The sequence below is a fragment of the Paroedura picta genome, chromosome 13 (assembly GCF_049243985.1).
Source record: "Paroedura picta isolate Pp20150507F chromosome 13, Ppicta_v3.0, whole genome shotgun sequence".
Classification (NCBI taxonomy): Eukaryota; Metazoa; Chordata; class Lepidosauria; order Squamata; family Gekkonidae; genus Paroedura; species Paroedura picta.
In genome coordinates this window covers 20,183,918-20,208,663 of record NC_135381.1, presented here as the reverse complement: position 1 = coordinate 20,208,663, position 24,746 = coordinate 20,183,918, and the positions used below count along the sequence as shown (strand labels likewise).

At 40.8% G+C, this 24,746-nt stretch overlaps 1 protein-coding gene across 6 annotated transcripts in view; it reads left to right on the top strand.

Moving 5' to 3' along the window:
• The window catches only part of LRCH2 (leucine rich repeats and calponin homology domain containing 2), a 34,210-nt gene extending 13,447 nt beyond the window's left edge, over positions 1-20,763 (top strand). Inside the window, exons 6-22 of one of the 6 annotated variants that reach the window (XM_077309139.1) lie at positions 543-676; positions 2,146-2,233; positions 2,968-3,079; positions 3,912-4,009; positions 4,107-4,174; positions 4,350-4,454; positions 5,027-5,104; positions 5,983-6,051; positions 6,919-6,967; positions 7,906-8,022; positions 10,126-10,170; positions 11,821-11,871; positions 12,469-12,526; positions 13,293-13,402; positions 13,927-14,064; positions 14,299-14,376; positions 15,840-20,763. In XM_077309139.1, coding sequence (XP_077165254.1) covers positions 543-676; positions 2,146-2,233; positions 2,968-3,079; positions 3,912-4,009; positions 4,107-4,174; positions 4,350-4,454; positions 5,027-5,104; positions 5,983-6,051; positions 6,919-6,967; positions 7,906-8,022; positions 10,126-10,170; positions 11,821-11,871; positions 12,469-12,526; positions 13,293-13,402; positions 13,927-14,064; positions 14,299-14,376; positions 15,840-15,959 — 1,518 coding nt within the window. In that variant the 3' untranslated portion in view covers positions 15,960-20,763. The remainder of the gene's footprint in view (positions 1-542; positions 677-2,145; positions 2,234-2,967; positions 3,080-3,911; positions 4,010-4,106; positions 4,175-4,349; positions 4,455-5,026; positions 5,105-5,982; positions 6,052-6,918; positions 6,968-7,905; positions 8,023-10,125; positions 10,171-11,820; positions 11,872-12,468; positions 12,527-13,292; positions 13,403-13,926; positions 14,065-14,298; positions 14,377-15,839) is intronic. The other 5 variants (XM_077309140.1, XM_077309142.1, XM_077309141.1 and 2 more) reach the window with 5 other exon arrangements.
• The last annotated feature ends 3,983 nt before the right edge of the window (positions 20,764-24,746 follow it).

The following is a 24,746-nucleotide window of genomic DNA, read 5'->3' as shown; positions in this document are numbered from 1 at the left end:
CTGTGGAGAGGGTTTGTGAGAGATTGCTTATTCAGCCAACTTCCTAGACGAAATAGACCATTCTTGGCTCAAAGCCATCTGGAAAAAGCACCCTTTGTATCTGGCTGTTTTTCAGTGTTGGTTTTAATCTGCTTGTAGGGATGTAGCTGGAAGAGAAGGAACATATCTTGTGCTTGTCTTTGTAAATTGGAAAGCTGTTATGCAGCTTCTGAAGTGAATGTGGCACATGCCTTCACTAAGATGTACAGCAGCCTAACAAGAAAATGAGCTGTGGGATGCTGTTTAATGTCTTGGTCCATTTTATATAAGTGTAGAAAAAGTCAACAGCAGCACTGGTAATTGAAGTAGATGAATGTGGCCCAACTTGCTTTCTTTGTTTTGCAGGCATAGCGTGAGTAACACATGTGTGTGGGCAATGGGAGATTTTCAGAGCTGTGTTATGCATGATGAACTGGGGAAGGTGTGCATATGAGGGGTGGTGGTGTGATAATGAATGTCTTATCTGTTTATGTTATTTCCCTCCCCCACCTGCCTCTGAACAGGTATGCTTAAAGGGCAAAGTACATATATTTAAATTCCTCAGCATTCAAGCATGCCTCAGAATAGATAAAAAGCCAGATTCTTTGGATTTGCCATCTCTGGGTAAAAGAATCCCTTCTCAGCCCCTTACAGACAGGTAAACACCTTTTTTCAACAGTTGTATGTAAAACTTGTAAAGTGCTGTCTGTTTCATCGTGATTATCTTAATGCTTTTGTAAGATTACTGCATGCCTTGGATGCAGTTCTTCTAGTGTCATTGTTGTTCAGCCCCCCTTTCATTTCCACAGTCTTTATGTTCCTACCAAGTTTGTTCCTGTAGTCATTTAAAGCGTTGGGCAGAAGTGATTTAAAATGTTTCCCCATCATGTGAAGGACCATTCATAAGAGTATGAAATACTTTAAAAGTTTTTTAACCACCACTCTTCCTCTTGCCATTACTGCGTGGCACTTTTACCAGTAGCCAGTCCTTCCTTTACAACCTTTCATTCTCCCTTGTGGCATTTGTGATGAATAAGATGCTTTGCAGTCAAGACTGTCTACCAGATGATGAGCTGTGTGTGTCTATAATGGAGGAAAAATGGTGGTGGCGGAGGGTTGGGATAAGCATTGCAGCAGCAAAGAGCTTGACACCTCCTATATTAGAAAGATGTAGATAGATATCATGCTTTTATTTATTTATCTATCATGGTTGGTCTTGCAGTTGTGGGCTTGTTTGCGCAAGTCTTTCGCACTGGTGAGGTCTGCTTCAGATCCAAACAAGGAATCCTTTACACTTTAAGAATGATTTTTTGAAAGTATTATTTATCACGTCAACAAAGGTAGATATTCTGAAACATTTTTTTGCCCAACAGGAAATCTGCTACTAGTGCCAAAACCATTTCATTATTTTACAGTTGAGAGACTAATACCCCTGCAGGTGTTCAGGGGAAAACACTCTCCATTAACATGCTGAGAACATTCCCAGAGCAGATAACTGTTTAATGTCCTGACCTTTTGGGACTGTGCCTCACAGTGTTGTTTGTACATTGCATTTGTAATTTAAGGATATTTGCAATTAAAGGATTTAGGGACATTTACTAAGAACTGACCATCATAACCTTAGTTCTTAGTTTGACGAAGAGTGCTTGCACTCGAAAGCTCACGCCTTGAATAAATCTTTGTTGGTCTTAAAGGTGCTACTGGACTCTGATTTTATTGTGCTACTTCAGACCAACACGGCTACTCATTTTAATAGATACAAGTCTGCGAGAGAATCCACCCTGCACACTGTGGTTGTGACTTTGTTTCTAAAATCAAAAAGATTTCGGGGATACAAATTTTAATTAACCTATTATTTGAGTGTTCAATTCGGAAGTGCAATGATGCCCATCTAGGCAGCCCTTAAAGGCTCTGAAATTGATTTGAGAAATGTACAGGTCAGTCAAAGTAATCAGTCTCTTCCATGTCTATTTTGGACATCTGGGAGCATCTTAATGGAGTGTGCTTTATGTATATAAAGAAGTTCTGCAAAGAAGCATCTTGCCAGATCAGAGAAGACTTCATAATTTAGAGGACTGAAATCTGACTTGCAGTGATGTGTCATAAGAATGTTCCTCTTTTTTACAGTATGGAAGATTTTTATCCAAATAAAAACCATGGCCCAGACTCTGGAATTGGAAGTGATAATGGGGATAAGAGATTATCCACTACCGAAGTAAGTCTGTTGTTTTTTTTTAACTGCTCATCAAAGAGGTAGAAGTAGATAAATGGCTTCCTGACCCATCCTTCTGTACCAGCATTTATGATTTTGCCTTCAGGCTAGCTTTGTATTGTCTGGGAAATCTTAATTTGCCCATGTTACCCATTATTCTCTCTAAGCAAAAATAGTTCCGTCCATCCTGAGGAGTAAATATGCTGATTGTCCTTAGAATGTTGAGAGTCAATTAAAGGAGAGAAAAGAACATGGACTCTGGGAAATTGGCATGCTAAGCCTCTAAGAAGTAAATAGTGTCTTGGTGAATGAGATATCAGTAGCAAGGGAGGATGTAATTTCTCAGTTGTTTCATTTTAATTCCTTAAACTAAATTTCTTTGCCGCAATTGCGAAGTATAAAGCACAGCAGTAACAATGTGTCTTTTTTGCTGTATTTTTTGAGCAAAATTACAGATCACTATTCAGTTTTGTACATGCAATATAAACAATCTTTCAGGTAGCTAATCTGGCACTGAATCTATATTTTACAAGTAAAGATTGATTTTAACATTATCAGCAACTTGTTCCATTGTCTGAGAAATACTGTACGTAAAGGTGAGAGATCAGCCAACCAAAACTACCATTATGAAATTTTGAAAAAATGTAACAGACTTGTTAGCATTCTTTTGTGAAATGCTATGATGCAGGTTTTAGTTGGTGGATATGCAGATTATGTTTTAAAACTGCTCTTTTTAGCCATCCGATGACGACACAATCAGCCTTCACTCTCAGGTATCCGAGTCAACGAGGGAGCAGACGCTCAGAAATGACAATCAGTTCCTAGGAAATAAGCCTGAATTGCAAAAAGGTAAATGTTATTCCTTAGCTCTCTAGAATGCTGGGAAATGCTTTCTTTTTGGAACCCATAATTCTTTTGCAAGGCACTGTATGGCATTGCTGGCACCCCTATGAGTGCTCTGCCATTGTCTTGCCCATATGCTTGATGTCGAGGGAATAAAATGATACAGGCCTTTTAACACACATAAAACAACAGAGAAATGTAACTCCCGTTTATATAGGCACTAGGCAATTTATGTTAGGATTATATTTTACTTTTTCATTAATGCTCAAAGACAAAATCAAAGGACACATACAGTGCTAAACAATAGTAGCAATCTGTACAGAAACAAGCAACATAATTCCTTGAAATCTAAAAGTAAAAAGATCTGTTCCTTGGAATATAAATGGCTATGTTGGAGCAAGCCAACAATCTTGGGGGAAGGCATTCCAAAGATATGGAACAGTGTGCCTAACTTTGGGAAGTGGAACACCAATGATGAACTGGTCATTGGCAGCTTCACATAGAAGGAGATGGTGTCCTTTGGATACCTGGGTATAGGCTGAAATGTTTTCCAGGTTACAGCTTGATTTTAGAGTGGCACCAGCAACTGAAGCAGAATTCAATGTAGGTGTTTCAACACGATAATTACTTTTATTATAGTGAATTCCTGTTTGCTGCCTAGCAGTTGTCCTGTTCCTTATTAACTTTCTAAACAGACTGATTTGTTTGCCCTGGAGAATGTGATTGTAAGACTGTGTTTAATAAATGTTTACTACCCAAAATCTGAGGACTGAGTATATTTTATATGTAATGATGATGAATTTTTTCCTTCTCTGCTATCCTCATGCTGTACCACTAGACCCAGATGTGTGCGATTACCTTGACCCCACCTCTGAGGATGTGGCTTCTTGTGACCAAGGAGGTATACAAACTGGACCAGCAGTCTGTTATATTAAGGTAATTTGGTACTTCTACATGAATTATGAATTATCTATATGAATTATATAGAATTTCCTTTTAGTAAAATTTCCTGTTTTTTTTTTTCATCTGTAAGGAGCACGTAAAGCAGGCTGAAAAGTTGAAAAAAACGGAGCGGAATGAAGATTGGGGGGATGAGAAAAGGTGAGTCTCCAGCAGTCCTACGATATCTTTTCCAGGAATTTTAGAAGGGTTGCTGAGCTACTGAGGTGTGAACCATGAGCAAGTTTGGTGAGATCTTTTGTTTTTCCTGATTCTTCTCCAGCTATTTCCCTGCCATGCATGTGCATCAAACATCTTTCCATTTTATTTTTTTTAGGAATCAGAGAGAGCAGCTCTTGGCAGAGGAAGATGATGAACTGAAGGAAGTGACTGACCTAAGGAAAATAGCTGCCCAGCTGCTACAGCAGGAACAGAAGAACAGGTATTTTAGTCATGGTCGCTGGAGTGGGTGAATACCTGTATGTGTCACTGGACTGCCTTTTAAAAAGGCCTTCTAAGTACTGACTGAAATATATGCAGAAAAGATAAAGAAATGCAATCAAAGCCTTTATGAGGTTTTCTTTTCTTGATTCTCTTCATCTAAACTTCGAAGAAACTCAAACTCTGGTAGACTGTAAAAAAAAACTGTCAACAGGTAGGTCTGTCATAACTATTCCGTGATCATTGCAGAGGAAATAATGAAAATCCGAAGAGGTGGAATCTAAATATTTCCAGTGTCAGTACCATATCATGATCTTTGTAGAGGAAATGAAAATTTTAAAAAGTGAATGTTGGAATCTAAATATTTTCAGTGTATTTGTAAAAGTCTGACCACTCAACCTTCTAAAAAATTGCATTCTCAAAAATATAAACCATAACTCTGACCATTAAGCATGTTTATCTTTTTAACCCTGTAAAAACTATCCTCTTATTCCTTTCTGCTCACTATACTAATTACTTGCCTATCCTGTCCTGTCAATCTTTATCGCTTCTTCCTTCCATCTTTGGGTTCAGACGGAGGCCTTTAAGCTATAGAAGTTCATTCAGTGAAAAGCTCTTCCAGAGGACAAGGGCTGCAGGACGCGCATCAAGGTATTTGGTGTTTATGGCGCATGCATTTCACATAGCAGCACATTGGACAAAGCATTTATTATTGTGCTGGTGAGGATGCATTTGAAATAGAGGAGTTAAAATTCCAGTAACATTGACTTATTTTGAGGGCACACTTTCTGTGGGAGTCCTCCAAGTTGTAGGCAGTCAACGTGGACCCTTCATGTACAGATAACAGGCATCAAACTGTACAAGACAGTTTTTGTACCCCATGGGGGAGAGCACCTACAAGTGGTCTCGGTAATAAATTTCCCACTGGAAATGTTTTATATTTTTGTCCACCACAGCATGCCAGCCTCCGTGGGAATATCTGTATACTTGCATGTTTGATTCTTAAGCATACCATTGCCCTTATGCTGTATCTCTCAACAGCTAGATCAAAAGCATGGCTATTTCTGTGATGTGGGCTGTTATCTGTTCTTGTGTTTTTGCAGTAGGACAGAAACATACTCAGAGAAATAACTTGCTACCTCCTTCCTTCAGCCGTTCTTTCTGCCTTTCTTGCTCTGAATCATCTTCATTGCTCCTGTCTCGTTCATTTACAACACCCTTTTATTCCCTATTATTATCATTCTCACTAGTCTTCTGCCCAGTCGGAATGCTTCACAGTAATTCATACTCCCTCCATCTTTGATATCTTACCTGAGAGCAGTGGGCTTCAAATAGGTAAAGAACAATAGGCATGACATTAAGGTAATTTTTTTGTTTTGTTTTCCCCAAGACATTTAGCACAGAGAGAAAATTAAAGGATGCAATGTTTTGAGAAAAGCAGAAACTCTGCTTCGAGTTTCAGTAAAAGGAACAATACAAATGCTGTTTAAAATGTCACTTCAGCACACAATAATATTTCTTGGTTTTAGACTTCTGAATCACTCCACCTCTGCAAGCACAAGAAACCGACCAAAACAGGCTGCAGAAGCCGAAAAAAGGTATTTGCATCCAAGTAAATTGGGGTGAGCCGGCATATTATAGCAAAGTGGATAACTGTGGAAATGTGATTTCTTGAAAGCTACCTAAGTCTTTGGATAGCAGAAATACATTTGGGTACAGTTAGCACTGTAGTAGATTCAGATTACAGCAGCTTAGAGTTAGATTCTAGTCCTTTAGCACTGTAGAGACGAACAAAGATTTAAGCTTTTGAAAGTCAAATACCACCAGATATCCATCTGGTAGGTTGAAACCTTTGACTCTCGAAAGCTCATACCCTGAAACCCTTCTTGTTCTCTAAGGTGTCACTGGGCACCTTCTGCTGCAGACCAACGTGACTGCCCTCCTGAAACTACTTGTACAATAGTTTCATGAGTCTTTTGAAGGGACGAGAATAAGAACATAGGCATGCTTTTAAGAAACATCCCATTGAAAGATGGATGTTCACAGCCTTCCTGAAGTGTTGAGTTGTGGCACAATAACATCTCATGGATAACACTTCTGCCAAGAACACATTGACAGATGTTTCAGATATCTAAAGACAAGCAGTGGTATGAATATCAGTTGCAAAGATCTTTTGAATTCTGTGCTGGAGGCGTTTGTTGATTGCACATACACTTGCCACCACAGTTTTTATCTGTTGACCACCAAAGAAGCATCAGGACTCTTCTATGTTGCTGTATTCATTGAGTATTACAAATAATGATTTCTGAGAGTGGGGCAACTTGTGTCCAGCTCACCTTACGTATGTTTTTCTCCTTTTTTGCTGTGTGTGTGACCCTAATTGTAAGCTGTCTTGCTATCAGAAACTTGTGTAAAAGAGGATAATGTCCAGAACAAGGGATAATGATGTTTTGCTTTTTTCACAGCCTTTCAGCAGATGAGGCAAATTCTCCATCATCCCCCTACAGTTGGCAGGTAATATGATGCAGTAGCCCTCTTAGAGTGTGTGTAGGGCTTGTCTGAGTTATTGGAGCACAATCAATATAATTATTGTTGGTGGTGAGGTGACAAAGGAGTTCTGTTTTGATAGAAACTGTATTTCGTGTTTAGTTCCAAATGCCACTTGAGGCCTTTTCATTCACCATCAACCTATCCTTGATCAGAGGAACTGAGATGTTTTGATATACTGTGTGGGATTTTATTTTTTCTCTATAAGGTCTTGTTTATCAGAGATGCATAAACTTAGTAGTTTTGTTCTTTGTTGCAATGACTCTGAAGATTTTTTTCTTTTTTGTTCTAAACTTGATTGTAGCCGTGAGGGGAAGGACCTCTTGGTCTCTGCCACTGGCCAGACTGCTGAGGGCCGGTGGGTCATTGCATCACCTTCTCTGTAGCAAAATAGTCATCAGTCAGTCAGCATTGCCTTGACTAATGGCCCTGGTGAAGCACAAAGGCTGTGTATAAATTTTGTAAATAATTAAATGCCTGTCAATTAACTTTCTGATCTGGCATTGTTAAGCTGATCTCCATTTTCTGCTCTCCCCCCCCCCCACCTTCCCCTGGCCTCTTTACTTGCATTCATTGAAGAAAGGCAGAGCCCGGTGCTTATTTTCACCTGCAGTAATTACCTGTCACCAGCACGATAGACTGAATTTTGATTTACATTGAAGACAATTTGTCCAAACAGTGAGCTAAAAAGAAGATAAATATATTTGGAAGCAAGCAGTCTTGATGTTGTGCTTTCCTGGTCTTCTAAGCTCATTGTTGCAGACAAACCCTGCTGACATTCCTTAGGGATATCATGGCAGAATACCTTTAGGATTTTGTTAGACATAATAACTGATTTCCTAGTAAAAGGTAATCAGAGCACTGACTTGCTGTTGAAACGTGACATTATTTTCTTCTCCCTGCAGTCATTGGAAAACCAGAAGGACCAATCAGATGAGTTGCATTGGCCAGACTCACAGCCTGTTATCTGGCAGAATGAAGAGAGGAGACGGAGCAAGCAAATCAGAAGAGAATATTTCAAGGTATATTGCTCCTTTAGGTGATAGCGCTGAAGTTTGATCTTATCTGTATCATAATTAGGTTCACTGTTTAAATAAACATCAGTTGAATCATAAATCTGGACTGATTTGTCTGCCTGTATACAAGGAACTGCAACTTGCCTATGCCAAGGGAAGCCAGCGTGGTATAGTAGTGTAGCGTGTCAGAGTTGTATCTGGAAGACCCAGATTGAAATTCCCACTTGTGCCATGGATTTCTAAGTAGCAAAATCTTGTCTGAACTGAGCTTCAGTTTCTTGGCCCTCATTTGACCAATTCCTGTCTCCAGGCACTTGTGCAGGGTTTCCACAAATATACCTTTTTAAGCTATTAGGAACAAATACAGGTAGTTACATATTGGTGGTACCTCAATCTAAATACTGGGAAGATCTCTTGTAGCAGTTTCATGCAGATGTTAAATGCTATGGGGATGTGGGAGACCCTGCTGGGGACCCCACACCATAAATGCCACATCACTGAAAAACAGTCCCTCAATATCGCCTTCTGGAATTGGCTGGATAGATAAGAGCAGAATTGAACCATGATGCTCCTGCTCTCATCCAAGCTAGCCTGTCTGCAAGGATATCCATAATCAACAGTGTCAAAAACTGCCTAGAAGTCTGTGAAAATCTATTGGGGGTGCACACTTCTGGCCCAGACCAAGGCTGTTTTTATCCCAGAAGCAGGCCTGAATCTAGATTGAAATGGGTCAAGATAGTCTATCTCCTTCTGCATATAACGGTATATCTGCCACTGATTCTCTGCCCTTCTCCAGATTGCATATCTATTTTACCTTTTCAACCAAAACAAGTAGAATCCAACACAGTTTACAGCAATTTAATAATATAAATACCAGAATATGATTTTAGTGATCCCTTGGTCTAGCTACAATGCAAGGGCGCCTGGTGGCTTTGTCTTCTCCCTTGGTCTTGCGGGTGGTGTCGGAGGGGCTACAGGTGTCAAAATGGCTCCTGGAAGGAGGGAGCTCTCCAGTGGCATAATAGGGGTGTTCCCCTGATCTCTGTGCCTCAGCGATTCCCCCTTCCCAGACATTCATATACATAGCATTATGTTGTGAAGTTTCTTGACCTGTATTTTACCCCATTTCCTGCTTCTCTCAAATATTGCCATTTCTCATCAACTTTCTTTGAAATTGTATAGAAATGATAACACAAATAAATCTGAAAGCGAGACTTTACCACAGGGTGGCACTGTCTATCTGTTTTCTGACCTACAAAGTGTGCTATCCCCCCCCCCCACATCCCCTGAACATTAGGGAGGCAACAGTGCCATTCATTTTGTAGGGAATAGAAAAACAGAATGTTCTCCATTGTGAAATTGGTGCATTCTGATGTTTCTCTCATGACGAAGATGCAAGCTGAGTGCAGCAACATCATGCGTGTTCTTAGCAAAAATCGCTCTAAGAATAGATGATAGAATTGCCTTAGCTGCTCAATTTAGTCATGTAGGGACATTAAGAAATCCCCCCCCCTCCTTGCACCAAAGTCAGATTTCTGAGAAGTAGATTCTATTTGCCATTTGACGGGGGGGAAGCTAATCTCTAGCTCTTTTGTATCAGCTAAACAATGTCTAATGACTCATAGCTTGTCTGTTTTTTTTTTAAAATGTCACAACAAACTTTCCAGGCTTGGGAATGGTTTCTGTTCTGTAGGGGAATATGTGAATTATGTTCCCCATTTAACTGTGCAGTAGTTTTTGAAGAGTTTGGACATCACCAGTTCAGACTACAGGAGGGGCAAGTTTTGCACTTTTCAACATTCCTCTGTGGGTAATCTCTCATTAGTAGAAAACTGGCACAGTATGGAGGGGATTGGACTACTACTTTTCTCTAAGTGCCAGTTCATCGTTTGCAGTTTTTCACATAGAACATTTGAAATTAGTGTCCATCACTAGCAGTCTGAAATGATGCAGTCTTTTCTACTGTCTTTGGATTCTCATACCTAATGCTGCAAGATTTTTGGGTCAGACCTAAGAAAACATTGGTTGAGAAGAAGTGTTTTGGAAGATATAACGGTTGGGATTTATGCTCAACGAAACAGCTTGAAACACAATTGTTTGCCTTTTCAGTATAAGTCTTCCCGGAAGAGTTCAAGTGGAAATGAAAATGATGAGGTGAGTTAAGACCACAGTAGGAAGTAAATGGACCACAAAAGGAAACTATGTTGATTAAAGCATAATTCCAATTTTGTAGACAATTTTGGAAGGATCTTGAAGCTGTTCCTTTGCAGGCTCACTGGTACATCTATTAGTGCACCTGGATTAGAGGGATTCTCCGCATGCCTCGCTAGTGCAATTTCCAGAGCAACAATTCTTCATCATTTCAGTGTTTTCCCCTTGCTCTATTTCTTTAAATAAAATGAGTGCTTATCTCAGGTGTAAAATCTAACAGCAGTTTAGAAAGCTTGAGAGTAACTAGATCTCCCTTTTTGAAAAGCTCCTGAGAAAGAGAATTTAATTTTTAGGACAGCTTTTAAAGACAGCTTTTAATGAAAACTGAAAGAAAACTCAGCAGCTCTTTTCATAAAAGATTGGAAGCCCATATTGGAATTTTTGTGACAGAGATAAAAATTACTGACTCAAGGCTTTGAAAACTAAGTTTAATAAAAGAATATAAATGTATTAAAAAATCATGTATAATACAAGAAAGAGGAGAAAACGGAAATAATGATGTGTCAGTTCTTCTGCAGGAAACTGTTCTGTCAACGTTATTTTGTCTTTTGCTTTTCTTCTCTCCCCATATTTTTATTTTAATCTTTTTTCCCTTTACTCTAGGACTTTGTTTCATCCTATGTTTTATTAATGAAAATCGTTAATGAAAACTTATTAAAAAGACAGCAGTAGTGTTAATGTAGATACTGGCTGCAATCCAAGGGAGTAGCAGGAGCACAGTTGGTTTTTATTACTGTTGGCAAGTGGAAGCATTTTGGGCTGAGCTCATCTTTAGTTGGCCATGGGTTCCAGTTGAACAGGCACCTTGTTGAGTTGCCTTTGTGCCAATAGAAAGATTTTAAAGGAGCAGATGTAATAGGAAGGAGTTTTGCTTGCGATGGAATGCACGTTCTGATGCTTTCCCCACAAGGCAAGCTCCATCATTACCCATGGTTCCTCTAACAGCCTGAGGGGTGGAACGTGTCCGGCTGTCCAAGTTGGAATAGGGCCCTGATAGGCCATGCCCCTGCAGCTCCCGCCCTCAGTCCCTGGACTCTAGCCTCTTTGCTCTCAGACGCATCTCAGTGCCTGGAGCCAGCAGCAAGTAAGGAGAGAGGGGCCCGGGCACAGGGTTGTGGTGCAGGCCTGTTAATGAGGGCCTCTTGGCCTGCTAAGCAGGGCCTGTTAATGAAGGCCTGTTAGCCTGGGCCTGCTAACTGCTAAGCAGGGCCTGCTAACAAGGGCCTCCTGGCCTGCTGACTGCCTGCTAAGGAGCTCTGTCCCGGACCAGCCCCCACCCGCCCCACTTGATCCAGCTGCGAGCTGAGGCCCAAAGCCACGTTAAGCTGTCTGGCCGGGGGCCAGGGGAGGGGACCCTTTCAAGGCCTGTTCTTAGGAATGGGCTTTGAGGCTAATATTGTAATATAGTTAAGCATGTACATATCATCCTGGCTTTTTTGGTCTGTGCATGTACATTTAATCATATCTGTGTGTGTATAGGGAAAAGCATGCATGTTTGTAATTTCATGCCAAATTTTGTGATTTCATGCCAAACTTTATTTTAAAAAGTCATAACTTCCATTTTATAATTCCATCTTTTTGGTTTCTTTTTAGCAAGACAGTGATAATACTAATGTGTCCCCACAGTCTCCTGTGTCATCTGAGGTACAAGTCTCTGTGTGTCTGTGTTTACTTAAAGTAGCCTTCATCCCCCAACCTGCTAGATTGTGGCAGTGTGGACTCCAATTTGAAAGCTGCCACTCTCTGCAAATTGAAGAATAGTGCACCATAAAAATTTCCTTGAAGATTTATCTGGAGTGTTTTATGTATGGTCTACAATTTTAAAAAGGGAGTAGCATAACAGCTTCAGGCTTCTAACTTTTAAGTCATGCTCCTTTTCCTTTATGAAAATTTCTTACGTGTGTAGGGGGGATGATTTTAAGGAATACCCACTTGCCTTCCTGTTCTTCAAGAAAGTAAAAATGTAGAGGCAACCTTGGTCCAACTACACATATTTAATTATTTTATATAGAAACTGCATCAGTTAGTCTGTTTTTAGGCACAACTTTAAAATGTGGGTTTGTGCAGGCAAACGTCCCATTGTTTATTGCTTCTCCATAAAAGTGGACAGTCTAACTCTAGCATCTTCCCAAACATATCACGCAGGCTAAGTAAATGAAAAAAAATCCTCCAGGCTTGCTATGCGGGGAATCAACGACAACTCCTTTTAACTTTTCCCTTCTGTCTCTTCCCTCCTTCCAGGAATATGACAGGGCAGATGGTAGTTCCCATGGCCCCTTTGGATTGAAGCCCAGATCAGGTGAGGCATTACTTCATGTGACAAGCTTTTAACAGGCATGTGGGAAAACAAAATATTTAAAATTAGGAAGTGGCAGAAAGGTAGAACAGCTCTGAAAGCTGTTTGTACAGAATGCTCCCTTTTAAATACAAACGGCTCTCTCTGTGGGGTTCCATGTGTGCACAGAATGGGTTTTGATTCCTATAGCCAGGGGCTTTGCAATCTTACCACCTGAGGTATAAGCGTCGTATGGTACTTAGAGAGTTTTGATTGGCTGCACACTTAGGTGGGTATTCTAAACTACACCAGACCTAGAGAGCAGGCTGGAGAGAGAGCTTATATTTTTCTTCTGCCAGAGTTGCATATTACACCTGTTTTATGTTTGTTTTTTGTTTGTTTTTTTTGGGGGGGTGACTTGAATGAGAGAGGCTAAGAAAGCCATGCTTCACGCCAGATGCTGGCCCATTCAGTGCTGTGCTTAAATGCTGACCAGGCCCTGGGATTGGTGGGAATATATCCTTGGAATATTTATACTTTGTCCATAGTCTGCCTTTCATACTGAGACTCAAGATGGGCATGTTGGCGAAATCCTTCACCATCCTGAGCAATTCAATGATGGGACTTGCTGTGACCGAGGGGTACAGTTGCATTCCGTTGCTTTGCACAGTACCTAGGGAAAGAGGTTCCCTTTTTACCCTGTCATGATACAGGAACAAGATTATTCATGAATTTAACAGAAGTGCTGCGTGGCATTTTCTTGAAACATATACTCTTTTTCACTTTGCAGCTTTTAGCCGTTCTCGTCAGGACTACAGCACTGTAGACCCTGGATTCACAATGAGAAGGAAAATGGAACATTTGCGGGAAGAGAGAGAACAAATAAAGCAGCTACGCAATGTAACTTTTAAAAAATGGATCCATAGCTCATTTTGCAGAGTAGTGGGATGTATTTCATAGTGGAATGCCACTTTGTCATGGCAGACATGAAAGTGGCTAGTTCATGCCATGCCCTTCCCTTTTTCTTCCCAGCCTTCCTCTTACTGTCTTGAGCAGAGCACAAAAAAAAGCTCTAGTGGAAAGCCCTAAATAATGTACGGTGCCCCTCCTTTTCAGCCCTGCCTTAGAATTCTGGCTTGTAGGGACAAAGACGTTTTAGATACATATATTCAAGGAGCTATAGTTTTGTTTTGCATTGCACACAAAAAAGGAAGTTGAACAAGCAAGCAATACTAGAAGTGGCATTTGTGCCTTTTCCTGCAAACTGAATTGTGGTTTTAAAGTAAAATCTGAATGTGGCCATAGTGACTTGAAGGTATGTGGGTTTCATTAAGACCAAAGTGCAAGAAATGTAGAACCTGGTCTGCAATAAAGCTGTGGCGACAATGGGCTTTATTTTTACCATAGACTCTTGTTTTTAACAGAATCTTGAGTCACGGTTGAAAGTCATTTTGCCAGATGACATTGGAGCGGCACTGATGGATGGGGTGGTCCTGTGCCATTTAGCCAATCATATAAGACCACGCTCTGTTGCCAGTATTCATGTCCCATCACCAGCTGTGGTGAGTAAGCTGCATATTCTTTAGTCTAGCAGACTTCATGTACCAGTTTTTCAGCCTTGTCTCCACAGGGCATAAAATATCCTATAACCTTACGAATACAAATGTGACCCTTAACTCCAGGAATATTGGCTCTTTCAAATAACTGGTAAAACCTCTACTCCTGTGCATTTAGAAATTTTACCTATCACCTTCCTTGATAAACAATGGCAGTGATAATCTGTATCTTTTTAACAGCCTAAACTCAGTATGGCGAAGTGCCGAAGAAATGTTGAAAATTTCCTCGATGCTTGCAAAAAACTGGGTGTCCCACAGGTAAATAGTAAAAAACCATTTCTCACTGTGGTCATTGAGTTGGTGACATGGCAGTTTTTGTAGGAACCCTTCAGAAACCATGTAGATGGCATAAAAGCCTGTTCTAATTAACAGTATAGTTGACCAGATTGCATAACCTCAGAACTTGCAATACAGCAGAGATATATCTGTCTCTCTCTTCAGCAATGAAGTGCTGCGTGGATGGCTGGTGAGGCTCTGCTTTTATCACCTTTGCTAATAGAATATACAGAAGTTAGTCATGCATCTGGGTCTTTCTGTCCCCCAGTTCACTTTCATTGGGAAAGATAATTCAATGGCAACAAGCAGCAGTTAGTTTTCAGCCATTAACAGAGGCTGAATATAAAGCTCATGATGTATATGTACTTTAGACTGTTATGGTTACCTAACCTCCCCTTCTTCTGAGAAGCTCAAGGAGAAGCACATGTGGTTTTCTGCCCCAACTTCATTTTTATGAACTAAACTGAGTAATCTCAGCAGGTTAGAGTGAAAGAGTAACTGGACCAAGATCACTTAAGCTGCCTTACCCTGAATCTGTTACTGTTCCTATTAAAATATTGTTCTGGTTGACATGTGACATTATGATTGTAACAAATATAACAGTGTTCCATGTGATTACCCTGTGATGTTCTATGTAAACCACCCAGAGTCATATGGAAGGGCGGTATAAAAATCTAAATAAATAAATAAGGTCATCAGTCCATTTAGATTTGTATTGTATACTCAGACTGGAAGTGACTCTCCAGGGTCCCAGGTAGAGGTCTTTCACATCACCGATTGCCTGGTCATTTTTAACTGGAGATGCTAAGGATTGAACTTGGAACCTTCTGCATGTGAAATGGAGGCTCTTCCACTGGGCCACAGTCCTTCTTCAGAGAGTTTCATGGGATGGTATGGATCTGAAGTCAGACCTGCCATATGCTAGTCTGACACTAACCACTACACCACCTTGTTTTGCCAACTTTTTATTGTTGGTGGGGCAGTATACAGATAGATGCCACTCAACTTTTGACTTATATTTATAAGATTCTCTTGAAAGATTAGAAAGCAGTGTAAATAATAGTTGCCACCCAGTATATCACAAAGCAGAAAATTCAAGAAAACCCAGTTGTGGAGATGCCTAAAGTAGTAGCCCCTTGGATCATGGCCAGTACCTTTACATGTTATTTAAATTCTAAATTTATATATTTTTAATTACTGAAGTAGTGGTGGAAATACCTTTCCTGTCCTCAGGATTTATAACTAAGCAGAATGTTGTTGTTGTTGTTAGTATTGTTATTATATTGTGGTAGAATAATAATAGCTGCCCTGAGATTCTGGGAAAGGGTAGGGTATAAATGCAAAAATAAAATTAACCAATAAAGTAAATCACTGATTTGAGCAGTAAAGATCTAAAAACATTATGCACTAACTAATACTAAGAGATGCGTTCTTTTCTTTCTCAGGAGAGACTTTGCCTGCCTCATCATATTCTGGAAGAACGAGGTCTTGTGAAAGTTGGACTCACAGTTCAGGCTCTGTTGGAAATACCTTCGTCTAAAGCACCTCAGCTTTCCTGCCTGTAGGAGGACTCTCAGAGAACAAACATTGCTGTGATGTGGTTGCAGTGGATTGATGCCAACCAGTCCAGCTTCCTCCAGAGGAAAACGTCAAGCCATCAAAAGTTGTTTCAGGCCAGATGGTTTAGATGGAGCCTTATTTTGGACTTCTGTGTAGAATCATGATGTCAAACTGACAGTGACCCAGCTAGTAGAGAATTGTACTGCTTGTTTGTTGAACTCGGAGCCATCAGATTTTTGAGATCTTCAGTCTCTTGCCAGGTCTCCCATTCTCCCATTAGCACTTCATGATGTTGTTTTTCCCCCTTAGACGAAAAAGCAGCCTGGGATTCTATTAGGCTGCACTGCTCTAGGCTTTTAGAATTTGTAGCACACATTATAGGAGACCAGGGGAGTATGCATGGGCAGGGAGTTCAGTGCCGTTGTTGGCTCTCTGTGATCATAGACCGATTGCTCAGCACGTGCATTGTCTCCTGTGCCAAGTCATCCGTGCACTGCTGGTCCAGGCTAAAAATGTGATATAAAAGTAGCTCTCAAATGACTGCTGCTATGTGATTGGTAGAAATCTGGACGATCATTCACATTATCCATTTTTTATCGTATTCCAGAATATTTATCTTTCCTTTCTTGCACTGTTATACCATCCCCAAAAGTTTAGTTGGTGTATGATGATGAAGAAAAATAGTATACAGTATAAAGACAAAGATGTGTGGGTTTTTTCAGTATTCTAGGTTGGTGCCAAATTTTTTTTTCCAGTTGTACTGTAGATTGTTTACATGTGAAGTGCCTGTGTAATTGATAACTTCTACTAGTCTTAAAACATTTTTGCAATTCTTTTTATGTCTCAATAGATGCAATGCGTATTTTTAAATATTAGGTTTTTTTGTAAGGTTGGTAATAAGTGAAGTTTAAAAGACTAACATCTGAGTGTTGGATGTTCTTCAGTTTGCACAGTTTGAATTTATTAGGTTTGGTTTTTTAAAAGAAAATGTAAATACATTTTATTTATCCTATTTAATTTGATACTTAATCACTTTTTAATGTATTGTTAGAAAAACGTCACTTTTTAAATTATTTTCCTTGTCTTGGACAAACAACAACATATAGAGTAAGTAAAATTAGTTGTGTGGAAGCTTACAAGTTTGGGGGTAAAACTGCCAAAAAAATTTCTCAGGTTTATATTGTGACTGTTGGGGTTTCACATCTTGCCCCCAACTTCACGGTTTTGTTGTTGTTTTTTTTTTAAGGGGAAATGCCATAGAGTGATGAAATGGGAGCCGAGAACAGTTCAGTTTTTGCAGTGCTTATAGAACCATTGTAAATTTTGCTTGTTTAATTCCTCCCACACTGGATGTCATCATCCCATGTTGCAAAATTAGTGTTTCTGGCATCTTTGCAGTGGGTTCATTTTGCATCTGTATTTCTCACCATTTTAGAAGCTCTAATACAGGGTTTTTGACAACCTTTGGAGGACTAAGTCAGTCATTCTCTACAATCACTGTCCTTTCAGACTTAAATGTTTTTCTTGAGTTGCCTTTCTGTGTGCAAGCAGTGGATCACAAATTGCCTGGTTGCAGAATTAACTTTTCATTTAGGTTATTTTATAGACATTTACTCAGATTAAAATAACAAAGGGTGTTTTTGTTTTTGCAGTTTGCCTGTCTAGTTAGCGTAAGCTCCAGCTCCTCCTTGCCCAGATGATGTGGAAGAATCTCCTTATTTAGTTTCTGCTACTGAAAGAATTGGTTTTTACATTCCTGTTCGCTGTGGCAGTGCATAGTTGTGCAAACTGAACCCAGTGACAGTACACTGGTTTTGGGTCTCCCTTCACATGTTGAAGTGTTTGGTGAAGTGTGTGAAATGTGGTTAATTTGCTGGACATGTGCCAAGTAAACCTCAACTCCTCTCGCTCAGGTTTAGTAGCTTGATGTGGATGTGAGGCAGATTTTTGTAGATAGTCTCCTTTGGCCAGTGAAAAAGCACAGCAAAACTGCATATCAAAAAGCTTTTAGATAATTGAGTTATTTTAGAAAATACCTCATACATTCCTACTTTTGCTCATTAATTTTGCATTTTCATAAGTACTGTCATCTTGAAAATTAATTTGCGTTTATTAGAATAAACAAAAGCTAAGGACTACTGTTGTGTGGATTATTCCCTGATCCAAGTTGGTAGCAGGGTCTGTCGGCCTCTTCCTTCTCTTCTCCCCAACCTTTCTGGCTACTCTTTCAAGATGGCCACTTCAGCACAGCTTACATGGTTAACTCTAAATGGGCCAGGCAAATGAGCAGCCAGGGGTTGGGATGCAAACTTGGCATGTGCCCTTTAGGTTTGAGCTCTAACCTGTGGTATGTTGGATTTGTATTGATTTGAACAGCAGTTACCCATGTCTTTTTCCTACTGTTATTCCTCTACGTTTACAAGAGAGACTTTGCTCTGTGTAGAAGTACTTGGCTTGAGATTTAAGGCTTCATCTTCTCTCCTCCCCCAATTTTTTTTTTTTTTTTGCTTAGTAATATAGCTAAGCTTGCTTGTTGGTTTACATGTTCTCTCCTGCAGGGTGTTTTGGGAATCATCCTTGCCAAATCATGGTATGCTTTGGGGGTTCATAAGAGTATAGTGTAGACTCCCAATGATAATGTGGCATTTTCCTGCTAACAAGCAGCCCTTTCCATTTCCACAGCTACGGCAAACCTACTTGTTTCCACCATTTGCAGCTTTATACATCAGACTATGCAAGATTTTTTTTTGCTGGCAGCAGCTTTTCTTTTTAAAGATTGTTCCAGTGACTTGGTATAATTCAGAAGTTGCTATGGATCAAGGTTTCTTTTCTTGAAGACAGTGTCAGCAGTCGGCCTTGATACGTGCCCGCAGTTCTGAAAGTAAAATTCCTCCCTTTGGTCTTTAAAATAATCCATTGGAGTAGATGGTAAATCGCATCTATGTCTTGAGGATTTATCCAATTCTTCTGATCAAAGTCAGTGCAAAGGTATTGTGTTTTGTGTTGGCCATGGCTTTCATCTAAAGACTTTGAGTAAGGATGCTAGGAATTGTGTTAGACTTTAGCTTGTATTCCTGTTAGCTGGTTCTGATTATAGAATGGAGAGGCCAGTTTTTGCCAGCCTCTTCCTTGCCCCCAGTGTTGTTCATGAAGGCACTGCACTCCACCCGGAACAACAATTCACAAGGAGTAGTAGGAAAATCCTACCCCATGAGCTCTGTTACCAGATCTCATCGACACATGATCTTATCTCTGCTTCCCTTCCAAATGCACCTCAAGGTGCAATCCTTGGGGTTCTGTGACGGGAAGTGCTAAGTTAAGGCTGCACCAGAGGAACCTGTGAAATAGTGCTTATCAAAATTAAATTTGGCAAAGTTGTTCTTTGAGATTAACTAAACAGCACATACACAGAAGCACTTAGGATGAAGTATTCAGATAAAATGTTTTGTTCTTGGTATTGTAAATGGGGGCAGGAAGGAGTCCTATTGGGTAAATCCCATTTCATAGCTTGTTCTACATTAAAGTGCAGTTTTGGGTTTTGCTAAATCAAAGAGTAATACACCTCTTCTTGGTCATTATAGACCTACTTATTGTTCCTTTGTTTGGATGTTCTTTTTATAGCGGTTCCTTTTAAAAGAAGGATCGCTTTCATTTTGTAAAGGGGACATTCTGTCTCTTAAGAAAGGTATGAGAAAGTGCAGACATATAAAGCTTAGTTTTCCCTATGGAGGCTTGGCAAGCTGTGCAAAATCATAGTATACAATTAAAGAAGGAGGTGCGTGGTAGGAATGTTTCCTCTTTTCATGACATTTTAATAATCAAGCACATCACTTCTTTCCTAACCTTGACCTTGGTGACTTTTCCTTACGTCACACAGATTTGCTGATACTTCTAGGACTGTTTTCATGGTCACCTTGGTCTCCCTGTCATGCTTCCCAAGAATGCCTTTGCACAAGCAGTAATACCTGCCTTGTATGTGCCAGGTTTTCTGTGGCTTCTTCTCATAGGGTGGTCTGAAAAGTGTCTTGCCATCTGACTGTTGAGAAAGAATATCCACAGACATCGCAGCTCCTGTATGTGAATGTATCCTTCTGCAAGTTCCAGGCATATGTGTGGTGTTTTTTTTTAATGAAATGTTGAGTTGTCTTTTTTCTTTGAACAAGATAGTGATATGTAAGACTAGTGATTAAGAACTCAGTGCTGCCGCTGTTGGCGGGTGGGGGTGGGGGTCAGATGCAATACGCACACTTGTTAAAAGATTTTTGGGGTGAATTGGGATGACTAGGAAGACTTGCAACCTATTGTGTAATCAATAGAATAGGGCCAACAACTAGGATTAGGGTGGATGGGTGTGTGTGTGCTTTTTTAAAAAAAGTAGCATGATATTCACTTTTGTATTTTTCCTTCCTTCTAACTAATTCAATAACTATAACCAAATTGGCAGCAGTTGCTTTATGTAAATGTGTGCAAAACTAATTTCAGCAGTTGGGAAAGTAAATCAGAAGTACCAAGGGACCATTACTTTTTCTGTGTATATATTGCCATATCTATTTGCATTTTAATTCACTTTCCATTCACGTTTGGTATAATGCTTTCCCCCTCATTGTTCATGTTCTTGTACATGATTCAACACTCTCTTTTCAGGACTATTTTATTGCTGGAGCTTCCAACAAGTATATGTTCATTGAAAATGGTCCTGCTGTTTAATTTTCTTTTGTAAATAGTTTTGTATCAAATCTGCATGGATAAGACCCACATGTCCAAAACTGATGTACATATTCTGTGTATAAAATTCAAACTCTTTCATAATTCTTATATAGTCAAATTGTGTTCTTTTTGTGGTTTGAAGTTGGTAATGCCCTAATGAGCAGTCGAGTTTGTAATGTTTTCGCAATACTGCAAATAATTTGGGAGCTGAATTTGCAGAGTAGATAAGCTTTTTCTGACAAAGAAAGCCATTTCTGACTCTTGGGCTTTTCATCAGATTCCTAAAAAAAAATCCTTGCAAACACAAAAACTATTTCTTGTTGTCTAAAAGGCCTGTAATAGCAGCATCTAAATTCTTACTACTTGAATTAGAAGATATATTGCTTCGGCTCACTGTCTGGAATTTTGCCTCATTGACCATTCCTGGTGAGGCTCTCTTTCAACAGACCCCTTGTCATGGAGAGGACTAAAGGGGCCAGGGTCATTGGGCAGGGGGGGGGGGGTGCTTCTACTAATGACTTACAAAATGGTCTTAAACCTTACAACTGTAAAAGGAAGAGCCTTATATAGCTCTTTATTAAATCTTTATTAAATTTGCATGGATAAGACCCCTATATGGGTGGTGGTGGAAAGTGGCATGAAGTTGCAGCTGATGTTTGGGGACCCTTGTAGGGTTTTCAAGGCAAAAGAAAAACACGTTTTGCCATTCATTGCCTGTTTCTAGCTCGGTACTAGGGATGTGTATTTGGAATGTAACCAACCCCAATCAGATAGAAACATGCCCTGTAAGTTAAATTCAGAAGGCAAGCTCATCTACCCTGTTACTTAAGTCACGCGTTTGCTGGTAGGGGTTCATGGGAATTGTAGTCCATTGACATCTAGAGGACCACAGGTTGACTACCCCTGACTTAAGGAACCTTAATAGGCCACATCAAGCACTTTGGGGTCCTATACTTTGCGGTTTTGTTCCTAGTTGGAAGGAGCTATAAGGGGAGAGTGATTCATCAGATCATGCCTGATGTCGAGCTTCTCCAAGGGAGCATGTAGCTCATGTTTGCATTTGTGTGCAGTGTTTTCTAGGAGTGCCTAGACAAAGCTTTGCAGGAACAGGACAGAGGCAAAAGCTCAGACTTCATTATTTCTTCTCTTTACTGTACTGCTTTGCCACCTTTCCAGAGCAAAGCTGCTCAAGTGGCTCAGGCCATATGAAAACTAGATGAAGGCTACCAATTACAGTAAACCACAAAAATTGTTAGCAAAACAAGCCCGGCAGCAGTGGGGAGGAAGGGTCAGCTATCTCTCTAAGAGAGAAGAATGCCAAGTCAGAATCTCAATAACCTTGAGACTATCACATCTGCTTTCCAAATTTCATGGGAAGATTTCATTTCACCCCAGTTGCTTGGGAGACAGGAAGGATTTATTTCCAACTGAGCCTTGGAAAACAAATACAATAACTGCACCAAACATGCTGTAGATTTCTTTACTGCATTTATACTCTACCTTCCCCTCCGCCAGAAGCTTACACTGTTCTTTCTATTTTATCACAACAGCCCTGGGAGAGAGGGCTATAGGGCTATAGACCAAGAGGCCAACATCATTCAGCAAGCTTCCAAGGCAGATTTGAGATTCAGGCTTGGGTCTCCCAGATCCTAGTACAAACCTATGAATGAATACAGTGAGCCCAATTGAATTCCTGCGTGTTTCTACTTTTTACCCCAAGTATCTTTCTCAAAGAAGGGTTGAATGGGCATGCCATTGTGTGACTGCCTTTAGTTCCAGTGTAAAGGAGCCCTATTGTTCTGCATTCCTCTGTCGGCCTTGAAGCCTCATTCTCTCCCCCCCCCCCTGCCCATTTTCTGTGAGCCTTGTGTGCCAGGTCTGAGGTAAGGACTATTTTTGTTTTAATGGCTATCTTATTTCATAGTTTTAATTGGATTAAGCATTACTGCCCACCCTGCCTTGATGAGGATGCGTGAGTATAGAAATAGAAGTAATACATCAAAAGATTAAAAACCAATCGGATTAAATTGAAGAACTGATACTAAACTGATTACACTGGGCTGCAGTGCACTGGCTGGCCTCAGAGAGAAAGCTTACCGTGAAGCTGGACCAAGCCAATGCAGTGGGCTTAGTGGCTGAAGCAGCACTAAGGGCAGACGGTGCCATATTTTGCTGGAGCTTTGTGTCATTTTGCATCTTTTTGCTGACCTTTGTGTCATTTTGCATCTGGCCTCCCTGCTGGCACTACTTTAACTGTTGTTTTATTAAGTCTGCTTTGTCGTGCAAAATGAAGTTCTAGAGGAAGAGTAGAATATCTTGCCTTTTATTTTCACCCAGGAATGTAAAACTAAAGAATCCCTATGTCATTCCCAGTTCCATAGCAAAAGGTTCTGACCGGCTTTAAAGAAAGATCAGATCCAGCACTGGAGACCTCCATATAATGGAGTTGTGGGGGAGGGAGGAGGCTTTGGCCTCTGAATTCCTTAAAGTCCTTCTAGGGCAGGAATCCCCAGCACGGTGCCTGTGGGTGCCCTGGTGCTCATGGTACCTGTTCTGGTACCTGTCCAGTGTTATTAGAAAGTGGACAGGGTATGGTGAGCCCAGCAGGGCTTTTGATTCTCCATTGGATATTGGGTGGGCTGTGCAAGTTTTTGAAGTGGTTTCTTCAGCCACAACTTGGCAGCACTGCACAAGGATCTTCACTGTGTGACTGAAGGTAAGCTGCAGCAACCATTTCATGGCTACGCCCATCACACGACTTTAGAATTCTGGACAAAGGCTGCAGACTCTCAAAGGCTGGGAACTCTTGTTGTGGGGTTGCAACTCACTGTGGGGGGTGTGATGATGAAGTAGATGGACCTGTGATCTAATCTAGCAGGGCTGTTCTTCTTGTGCCAAAAAGTTCAAGCCCTTGTGGAGGGTGGGGCTTGGTTCTGAAACAGAGCCAGTAAACCCAAAGGAGCCCAATTACAGAACTGTACATAAAGGTGGAGATGCTTTTTGGCCACAGCGCTCTTGTTAATGCAGCTCCAAAGGGCAAAAGCACCTTCATGGCATCCTTGGCTCGTACCGAGAAGGATGTGCCTACACAGGGAGGCTCATGTCAGTCTTTGAGCTAAGCGAGGCAATAAATTAAATTTTCCCTGTGTAAATGGAGCTCTTAGAAGGGAAACACTTGCCAAGATCAAGAGCCCCTTTGGCACATTGTGTTTCTCATTGTATTGATCGTTCTGTTTACATCAGGTAGAGCAGCAGTTCAAAGAAGTGAGCCAGCTTTTGCTGGGATGTGTCTCTTATACAGTCTCAGTGGCAACTCTCTTTGTGAGCAGAAGAGTCAGCCAGGCAGCTGCCTCAGGCTTCGCATGTATCTGTTTCGACCTAGATGAGTTCAGGCAGCAGGTCCCAGCAGCTCTTGCTGGAGTTCAGGATAAATTATATTCCAGACTGGCAGGGGGCGGGGTGGGGGAAGTCAACCTGTGGTCCTCCAGATGTCCATGGACTACAATTCCCATGAGCCCCTGCCAGCAAATGCTAGCCTAGAACAAATGCATGTGTTGTGGTGGCAGCAGCCACTAGCTTAGATGGCTTTTTGTTTTTAAACCCTTAGAGGGTTAAACAAAAGGATGGAAGTCAGGTCTTCCGGTGCGCCACTATAGAACATCCGTGTTCAGAAGTAGTATGCATCATTCTGCAGAAGAGCAGCATATCATGGTCCTGAGCCATCACTTTTTGGTTACAGAATGCTAAACTAGATGGTTGCATTCTGGACTGATGCAGTACAGCGATTTTAAAGCCTTTATACTTAAGTCCACAGCTGAAGGCTTAAAACAGGTGCTGAGACACTTTGAATTAGACGAGGTGGCCACCCATAAGGAGATAAAGCTGGGTGTCACCTGCAAACCCAGCTCATAACTTTGATAACAGCTGTCCTAGAGGGCACATAAAGATGTTAAACAACATGGGGGAGAGTACTTCCCCCCTCACAAGGGAGTCGGTAGGGGCACAGTAAAACCTCCCCCACAGCCACCCTCTGTGTCCAGTTTCGGGAAAAGGAGCACAGCCACTGAATCCCAGCCCTGGAGAGG